Here is a 9,786-nt window from a genome sequence, read left to right on the forward strand (position 1 = left end):
TTGAGAATGATGAGGGCAATGAATGTACAAATGTGCTTTACACAATTGATGTATGTATGGATTGTGATAAAAGTTGTATGAGCCCCTAATAAAACGATTAAAAAAATACATTTGGTAGTGAAATTCAGATCAGACGTTTATCCAACTTCTGAAGAATAGAGCAGTTTTTAAAGTATCCTAGTAGACTGTGAGCAGATTAAAAACAGGAAATATATTTTATTTATTATAGTTTTCCTAATGAATGAATATTGTTAACTGAAGCTATGGAAAAATAGATTTCTAAGTGGCAAAGAAATCTTGTTAAAAAATTCAACTCTCGTTAAAAATAAAATTCACCTCTTGAAAAAAAAATTTAAGTTAAGAAAACACATTAATAAGATAAAGAAAAAACTAAAATTAGGCAAAGCATGTAAAAAGGCAAGCCAGAAAAGAAAGGCTAATAAATAAAAATATTTTATCTGTTTGTGACAAGAAAAGCAGAGTAAAACAAGACATGATATTTCTCATACCAACTGGGAAAAATTAATATATTTTTGAGATTCAATGCTGGTGTGGTAGTTACATAATCTGGTGTCAATTTGGGACTAGAGAGGCTAAAGGGGTGAAGTCTAGTCTGTCAATTTGGTTATAGAGGCAATGAGGCCTCTGTGTGGGCATGGCCTTCCCCTGAGGACTCTGGGAATTCCTGCATTTCCTCCTTGGAGGCAGGAGACACCTTCTCTCTCTGCTCACTCCCTTGCAGACTCTCTCTCTGCTCACTGCCTGGAAGTGAGCAGCAACTATAACCTAATAAATTATTTCTGGATAATTTGGCAGAAGTTATTGAACTTTAAAGTGTTTATACCACAAAGCAACAACCAAGTTCACAGCCATTGAGAGGATTCTGACTTATAGCTAACCCTATAGGGGTCCTGAGGCTATAAATCTTTATAGGAGCTGATATACTCATCTCTCTCTTACAAGTTGGTTGGTGAGTTTAAACATCTAACCTTGTGGTTAGCAGTCCAGTGCTTCCCAACAGCACCACTAAAGCTCCTTCCTGATAATTCCATTTTAGGAATCTACCTTACCAAAAATGTCACAAAGATAAGGTGTTTCTCTGTACCATTATTAAACCAAACAAACACGACTCAGTGCCACTGAGTCAATTCCAACTCATAGTACCGCGAAGGGACTACTAGGCAGAACTGATTCTGTGGGTTTCTCAGATAATTCTTTAAAATAGTAAAAAGCCTTATTTTTCTCTTGAAGAGCAGCCAGTGATTTTGAATGGCTGACCTTGTAGTTAGCATCCCAACATGTAATCAACTAAGCTATGAAGAATCCTTGCACCATTATTAATATAGCGAGAAAAATTAATTTAAAAGTCTATTAATAAAATAATTTTAAAAATTTAAGTTCTCTTAACATGGAACACTCAGCATTTGTAAAAATAACAAGACTGCCCACTATGAAACAAAAAATCAAGTTACAGGACACTGTATAGTAGAATTCGATGTTTTTTAAAACAAATATTGAGTTTGTTTTAAAAAATGAATATCCATAATGCAATAAAAAAGTCTGAACACACATATTCACATAAGCATAAGAAGAATGAGTCTCGAAAGGCACTTATCAAACAGTATGAAAATGTTATTATCATTTGTACTATTTGATTGTGGTGTTCTAATGAGAATGTACAAGCTTATGATTCAAAGTAAACAAGGAAACTTTTTTTAAGCAAAATTATGTACAAATCATACCAAGTCAACCAGCCCAGTGCCGCTGAATCAACTTAAGACTCGTGGTGACCCTCTAGGACAAAGAACTGCCCCATTGGGTTTCTGAGGCAGTAAAATTTTATGACAGCAGGGGAGTTTGTTTAGTGGTTCAAATTATTGAATGCAAAGTTGATGATCTGCAATGTAAACTTCCATCTAAGTTACAATGAAAATTTGTTATTAAAGAAAGTGAAAATTTTTAGGGGAGCAGAAAGTCTCATCTTTCTCCCCAGGGCCAACTGGTGGGTTTGAACTGCTGATCTTTCTCAATAGCAGCCAAACTTATACCCTACTATGCCACCAAGGCTCTGATAAATCATTAAAACTAAGTAAAACAAACTCACTGTGAGCCTAAAGGACAGAGGAGACCTGTCATTTTTGTTTCGGAGGCTGTATATAGTTCCAGGAGCAGAAAGCCTCATGTTTCCTCTAGAGTGGTTGGTGGGTTTAGAAAGCTGACCTGGAAATTAACGGTCCAGCCCAAGGCATAAGCACTACACCAAGTTCCTTTTACCAAATGCTTCTACTTTTTTTAGTGCATCCAGTCAGAGACAAGCCATGGACCCCATGATTAATTCTTGCCACTGGAATGTGAATGAATGTATTATGTGTCAATTTTGAGTAAAGGCAATAGAAAAGGAACTATACCATCTCTTAATTCTCTCTACCTAACCACAGGCTAAATGCAGAGGAATATAAGGTCCAGGGGCAATGCTTTTCAAACTTTAATATGCATATACAGCACTTGGGGATTTTGTTAATTTACAGATTTCTAAATCTGGTTGGAGTCTTTCCTTCTGCATTTTTAACAAGCTCAGTGGAAGTGGTAGATGGACCTTCCCAAACAAGGCGACAGATTAACAGGAATGAGGAAGTCTGAGTCCCTGAATCATCCTAGAGAAAAACGGATCTGGAATAGGAATACCTACATTGGATTATGAAATGAGCTCGTTCAAATTTGTATTAGGCTAGTTGAAGTTTGTTTCTGACAATCTCTACTGGTACGCCAATATTTTTTTTTAATTGGCATTTTAATCAAACATTTAATTTTTTATCCTTTTTAAAACTTACCTTCATCAGATTTTACATCAGCTGGATTACAGTCTTCCACACTGGCCTCAGAAGAAGGTTGCTCAAAACTTTTTCTAAGTTGCTGTAAAAAGACTTCCATGGACAAAGTTAAATGCAACTCTTTATTGTTCAGCCAGTGTACAACAAAAGGTCCACTCTTTTCTTCATTTTCATTGAGGCTTAGGGATGTAATAGAAGGAAGAAGTGGAATATCTAGGTATGAGGAACATAGAAATTAAAATATAAAAACATTATCATTCCAGCATACAAAAGATTTAGGGTTCATGCATGACATGCAGTAATGACTGTTACATATTTTTTCTAAGCCTCTGAAATACATTTTATTTATTAACCTTTAAGTAAGACTTCCAACATAAATTATTATCCACCACTATTATTGACAACAGACTTAAAAGATAAATTTAACACACTAGTATAACTAAAAACAAAACTAACCAACTGGAATCGAGTTTAATCCGACTCATGACAACTCCACAGGGCAGAGTGGAACTGCTCCACAGTTTCTTTACAGAAGCAGACTGCCACATCTTTTTCCCTCAGGGGGGCTGCTGAATATTTAACCAATTCACAGCCAAGGCTCCTAACTATTATCTAGGAGATAACATTATACTAGAGGGTTTCAAAAAGTTTAAAGAAAAATTATCATTTTAAAATTCTTTTTTATGATAAGCTTTTTGAAGTTCCTGTGTATACTCTAGGTTATATCATCTAAATTATTCAATCATACAAATATTTTCTCTACTACTAACCTAACAGTTTCATTTTAAAAGTCTGTAATATTTTAGATATATTAATAGAAAAACCTTAGTTTATACCCAAACTTTAATAATAGCATGTTTTAACCCAGAACTACCGTGAAAATGCCATCATCAGGTTATCAAGGAAGCATGTTACAAAATTTCACTACCATTGAATCTATGCTGATTCATAGTGACCCTATTGTACAAGGTCAAACTGCCCCTGTGAGTTTCTAAGTCTGTAACTCTTTATGGGAGGAGAGAGCCCCAACTTTCTTCCTGGGAATAACTTGTGGTTTTGAACTGCTGAGCTTGCTGATCACTGCCCAACAAGGATTCCAGGGTGACAAAAGGACTTCAAAACACTTGTGGAAAAATTCTATTAACTTTGAGTTTCATCTTTCCACAAACGTTTTGAAGTACTTTTGTATATGTACTTCATTACCAACACCACTTTTTATAACATAAGAACTAACATATTTACTTCTTTGATGACCCTATCCATCCAACTCTAAGAGTACACTGCTTATTCATTTACAATAGTATCCAGATTGAAGTTAGAAAACAAGAAATTGAGAATCCCTTCTCATTTTCAAGAAAGGCATTCAAAACAAGATAGAATCAGCTATCTGAAGAACTGCAATAATTTTTCTGAGAGCTATTCATTGTACAGATCTAAAATCTAGAACTAAAAGAACAGATTTTCATAAGCTCTCCGACAGACACTCTGTTATTTGTTGTTGAGTGTCAAGTCAGCCCCAACTCAGAAATCCAATGTACAACAGAACAAAACATTGTCCACTCTTGCACCATGTTCACAATTGTTAGGTTTGAGTCAACAAACAGTTGGGGTGACTTTTATGAGTCTCCCTCTTATTTTGCTGCCTCTCTACTCTACCAAGAATGATTATCTTTTTCCATGGACTAGTCTCCTTGGATAAGATGCCCAAATTATATGACATAAGGCCCCACTAAGGAACATTATGGTTGAACTACTTCTAAAACAGATTTACTAGACTGACTGGCAGTCAGTCTACAATATTCAATATTCTTACCAGTAAGTATAACTTAAATGCATCAATTCTTCTTTCCTCTTTATTGTCCAATTTTCGATTTTTCTTTTTTTTGTTTTTGTTTATACAAACCCTTGTGTCGAGGGCTGACTTTCAATAGATCGCAAATTTTCACATGCATAAGAGGCAACTGAAAATATCTTGGCTTTAGTCAGGGACACTTTGGTCCTCAAAGTGACATCTTTGCTCTTAAACACTTTAAAGCTGTCTTGTTCCGCAGACTTAGCTAATGCAATGTATCCTTTCAACTCAACTGCTGCTTCCGTGATCAGTGATTGTGGATCCAAGCAAGATGAAATTCTTGACCATTTCGACCTTTTCTCTTTTTATCATGATGTTTCCTACTGTTTCAGTTGTAAAGATTTGGTTCTTTATAGGAATTATCTATATTAAGTGAGGCAGTCTTAAGGCACTGTGGGACTTGCTGATGAGGAACAAGGATTGTAGCCTTAAGCATGATTGTGACTCAATGTAAAGATGACCCAAATCCTCACAAATGGAAAAGTGTAGTTGCCTTTCTCCTCCCCTTCTTCAGACTTCCCTGCTTCTTTAATATCCCATCCTTCCCTTCCCCCATTCCTGCTCCTGTCCCTAGCTTCCTCATAGCCATCAAAATCTTCTCTTTTGTGTATGAGGCACATTTCTTTTTCTTTCCTTAAAATAATGACGTTATTCAATATTTGCCTTTGGAAGACTAAGTTTTACTTAGCATAATATTCTCTAGTGTTGCCCATGTCTGTGGTATTTAAGAGAGTTTTCACTGCTTTTATTTATCCATTCCTCCATAATCAGATTTCTTTGGTTGTTTCATGTTTTTGTTATTATGGAAATTTCTGCAATAAACATAGGTCTGCATATGTCTGCTCATGTTGTATTCTTGATTTCTTTAGTATACCTAGTAGAGGGACTGCTGGATCATAGGTACTTGTATTTGTATTTGGTTAAGAAAGTATTGTGTTGATTTCCACAGTGGTTGTACAGTTCTACAGTACTACCAGCAATGGAAAAGCATTCTGATCTCTCTGCATCCTCTCCAGCATTTATTATTTTGTTTTACTGAATTTTACTATAAGTGTTGGTGTGAGTTGGTATTTCATTGTTGTTCACATTTCTCTTATTGCTAATAAACATGAACATTTCTTCATATAGTTGTTAGCTATCTGTATGCCATCTTTGGTTAACTGTCCACTAATGTCTTGTGCCCAATTTTTGACTGGGTTATTTGAATTTTCCTTGTTAAGATGTACTTTTCTATAGATTTTTGGAGATTAGCCCTTTATATATTATTACTATTTTCCCCAATCTGTGGGTTCTCTGTAAATTCTTTTGATAAAAGTTTTGATGTGTATAAATGTGGTATTTTTAGTAGGTTCTAGTTCTTTATTTTGTCTTCTATACTGTGGCTATTTTTCATTATGTTTGGCTGTGTGTTTATACCTGTTATTAGGGTACTTAGGTATGCCCCTATTTTTTTGTTGATGGTCTTTATACTTCTGTGCTTTTTATTTAGGGCAATGGTTCATCTACTTAGTGTGAGGGACGGGTCCTGTGTCATACTTTTTCTGGTGTAGATCTCATTTTTCCAGTACTATTTGTTGAAAAGGCTATCTCTTGCCCACTTAATGTGTTTTAGTCCTTTATTAAAGATAATATGCCTAATGTAGTTGGTTGTATTTCTGGGTTCTGAATTCTAATTCACTGGTCTCCATATGTACCATTGTAGGTACAAGTACCAGGTTGTTTTGGTTACCATGGCTATAAAATAGAGTTTAAAGTCTACGAGTGAAAGGCCTCCTACATGGTTTTTATTTTTTAATAGTGTTCTATTTGTTCTGGGTTTCTTTCCTTTCCATATAAAGTTGGTGATTGGTTTCTGTGATTTTTTTAAGAATTGTGGGACTTGCATTTGAGTTGCATTGAACTGTAAAGAATTTTTAGTAATATTGACATTTTCACAATGTATAGTCTTGCTGTTTTGGTATCCTTGAGGGACTCAAATTCACATTCCTTTCAAATATTCTTTGAGTTTTGAGAACAAAGGAAAGTTGAAGGAGCAAGATCAGAACCGTAAGGTAGATGAAATAATGTTTCCCAAGAAAATTCTCATAGGACAGTCCTTGGTAAGTTCCAAAGATAGAGCAGTTACATTGTTGTTGTGATGGGAAAAAAATGTCTCTTGGCATAACTTACTTAGTTTTCTCAGGAAGGCAGTTTTACATTTTCTTTACACTTCTTTATAATAAGCCCCTGTGATCATCCTATGTTCTTTGAGACAAATCAAGATTATTCCTTTGGAATCTCCAAATTAATCACCATAGCCTTATCAGAGCTGAATTATTTGCCTTAAATTGAACTGGTCCAGATCCTCTCAGAAGCCACTGTTCTGATTGGATTTGGCTCTCTGGATAGTACTGGACAGTCCAAGACTTGGCCCTGTTTAATGATTTGTTCCCTCTAATCATCTTCATTAACTTCGATATTACTTAAAAGGCTGATGGAAAGACTGAGCTAATTGATCTTTGTGCAAGCTTTTTTTGTTGTTGTGGCAGGCAACCTAAAGAGGCTAGTCCAGGTGTATTACTGGGAGAACTTTACTGTAGCTATCCACTGATCAGAGAGACATGTTTCAACACATTTTGTTTGGGATAAGCCCTTGCATGTATGAGATGAAACCCGAGTAGCAATACTTTGTAAGGAACCCTCGTATTGAGTCTTAACTCAGATTTTAGTTTTCCAGCGAATTAACAGTGCGTATCTCAGGCTTCCTACTCCTATAAAGAGTTACAGTCTCAGAAACCTAGTAGGGCAATTCTACCTTGTCCTCTTGGATTGCTGTGAGTTGGCATAGACTCAATGGCAGAGAGTTTGAGCATCTCAATGACTTATTAAGATCTTAAAGTACAACCCAAACATGACCTTAAAATGAAAATAAAGTCTTCTTTCTGTGTAACAAATGAGGTGGGTAGAATGAAAAGTTAGTTCAAATTGTCATTCCTAACTTATTTAAAAACTGAAAGTATAACAAAGTATAAAAACAATCTACCGAATTCCCAAAGTATCTTTTGAACAGTCTGCTATTACCTGTGGCTGGGTTGATGCTGGCAGCAATATGAAAGTGGCAAAGTGCATTCGCATGCAGTGGAGTATTTCTGTGAACATGATGTGGATCCTGCTGATGCGGCAGGTATCCAGTATGTGCTGCAAGTGCAAGTGATCTCCTCCGACCTCTACGAAAATGCCTCAGATTTACCTGAGTGAATGAAACACAGAGTAAAAAAAAGAGAAAGAAAAAGAAAACCAGAGTAAAACCAATGCTCATATGGTTATAAGTCACAGATGTATAGAGTAAATAACACATGTATAAAATAAATGACAGATATAGTCTAGACCAGATTATCTTATAAGTATGTAAAACTATCTTTCAAAAATTTTTTTCAATCATTTTATTGGGGGCTCATACAACTCATCACAATCCATCCATCCATTGTGTCAAGCACATTTGTATATTTGTTGCCATCATCATTCTCAAAACATTTGCTTTCTACTTGAACTATTGGTATCAGCTCATTTTTCCCCTCCCTCCCTGCTCCCTCAAGAACCCTTGATAATTTATAAGTTATTATTATTTTGTCATATCTTACACTATCCAACGTCTCCCTTCACCCATTTTTCTGTTGTCCGTCCCCAGAGAGGAAGTTATATGAAGATCCTTGTAATTGGTTCCCTCTCTCTATCCCACCTTCCCTCCACACTCCTCTTTAAAAATTTTTGCATGGCAAATGTGAAACCTAAAGAATAAGGTCAGGACTTAAAATTGCTTATCTGATTGTTAATCTTTACACAGTACTCTATGATTAAATTGTATTTGGTTTATGTTCTTCTAATTAATTCCTTGAACTTAAAAGCTTAAAAAAAAGTTTATAATAATGTGCCTATGGAAATAATATCTTTAAGCATACAGCTTTTATTACACCTACAAATTACTTGCCTTACTCAAGAACTAAATAATATCACTATCATATATTAGAATGGTATTTTTATAATTTACAACGCATTTTCACAGCTATCATTTCATCTGACCTGATAGGGTAGGCAGTGCAAGTATGATTATTTTCAGTTTTCTCAGGAGAAAACAGTTCACACAAACCCCAAAGGTCATCTGGCTAACACGAGGCAGAGGGAAAAGCCAAAGAAAAGCTTTCTAATTCAGTAAAGAAATTCTTCCAGCTATTACTACACAAAGACATTATATCAGTTACCAAGTACCACACGATATATATTTAATCCTATTCAGAACCAATACTACCCAAATGTGAGAAAACAAACAGTTGCTCCTTAATAATACAAAGCTTTCAAAGATAAACTATTTTGAGATCAACTGCTGTTTCCAATATCAAAAAAAGCAACACTCAAAGAGCTACATAACTATGTTATATTCAAGTGGCTTCACAGTCATAAGTAGTTTTATGTCTTAGTCTCTCAGTATATATATTTGAAACAAATTCCTGAAAATTGTTTTCTTGATGTATCCATGTTATCACATGGGCCTTTGTACACTAATTAGAATGACTGTATAAAAAGATCATGTATAAAAAGTAGTAAAACATAAGCAATACCATCTAACAAAAACACTCACATCTAAAGCATTTTGAACTCGTTCTTTGCTGGAAGCATTTCTCTTGATGTTATTTGTTAAATTAATTGGTTCAGTCCAATGGCTGCAGTCACCTCCATACAGCAAACAATCATTTGGTAAAAATGTCTCTACCCAAAGACGGCAGACATTATCTTTGCAGCAAGTCAACAGTACATTGCATACAGAAGCCCTAAAACAGAAAAATATTTTAGAGTCAAAAAAACAAATTTGCACAATATAATTCTGTTTTTACATTTTTTAAAACGCACACAACTTAACTACCAAAGAAAATGTCAATATATAAACATTCAACATTAGTCAGGACCACTGCAATTGAATGGATGTTTGATTTTATCACAGCAACATGTTTACCAACCTAGTTCTTTTTCTTTTTAAAATCATTTTATTAGGGGCTCATACAACTCATCACAATCCATATACACATCAATTGTGTAAAGTGCATTTGTACATTCATTGCCCTCATCATT

At 35.0% G+C, this 9,786-nt stretch overlaps 1 protein-coding gene across 2 annotated transcripts in view; it reads right to left on the minus strand.

The window, feature by feature from the left end:
• DMXL1 (Dmx like 1) overlaps positions 1–9,786 on the minus strand; it is a 185,359-nt gene that overhangs the window by 109,342 nt on the left and 66,231 nt on the right. For both annotated transcript variants that reach the window (XM_004696573.4, XM_045285386.1), the window contains exons 8-10: positions 9,299–9,488; positions 7,744–7,912; positions 2,832–3,044 (exon numbers count right to left, since the gene is read on the minus strand). In XM_004696573.4, the coding sequence (XP_004696630.1) occupies positions 2,832–3,044; positions 7,744–7,912; positions 9,299–9,488 (572 nt within the window). The remainder of the gene's footprint in view (positions 1–2,831; positions 3,045–7,743; positions 7,913–9,298; positions 9,489–9,786) is intronic.

This window comes from Echinops telfairi, unplaced genomic scaffold, assembly GCF_000313985.2.
Source record: "Echinops telfairi isolate 266 unplaced genomic scaffold, ASM31398v2 ScPeMD7_7469;HRSCAF=8507_1, whole genome shotgun sequence".
Taxonomy (NCBI): Eukaryota; Metazoa; Chordata; class Mammalia; order Afrosoricida; family Tenrecidae; genus Echinops; species Echinops telfairi.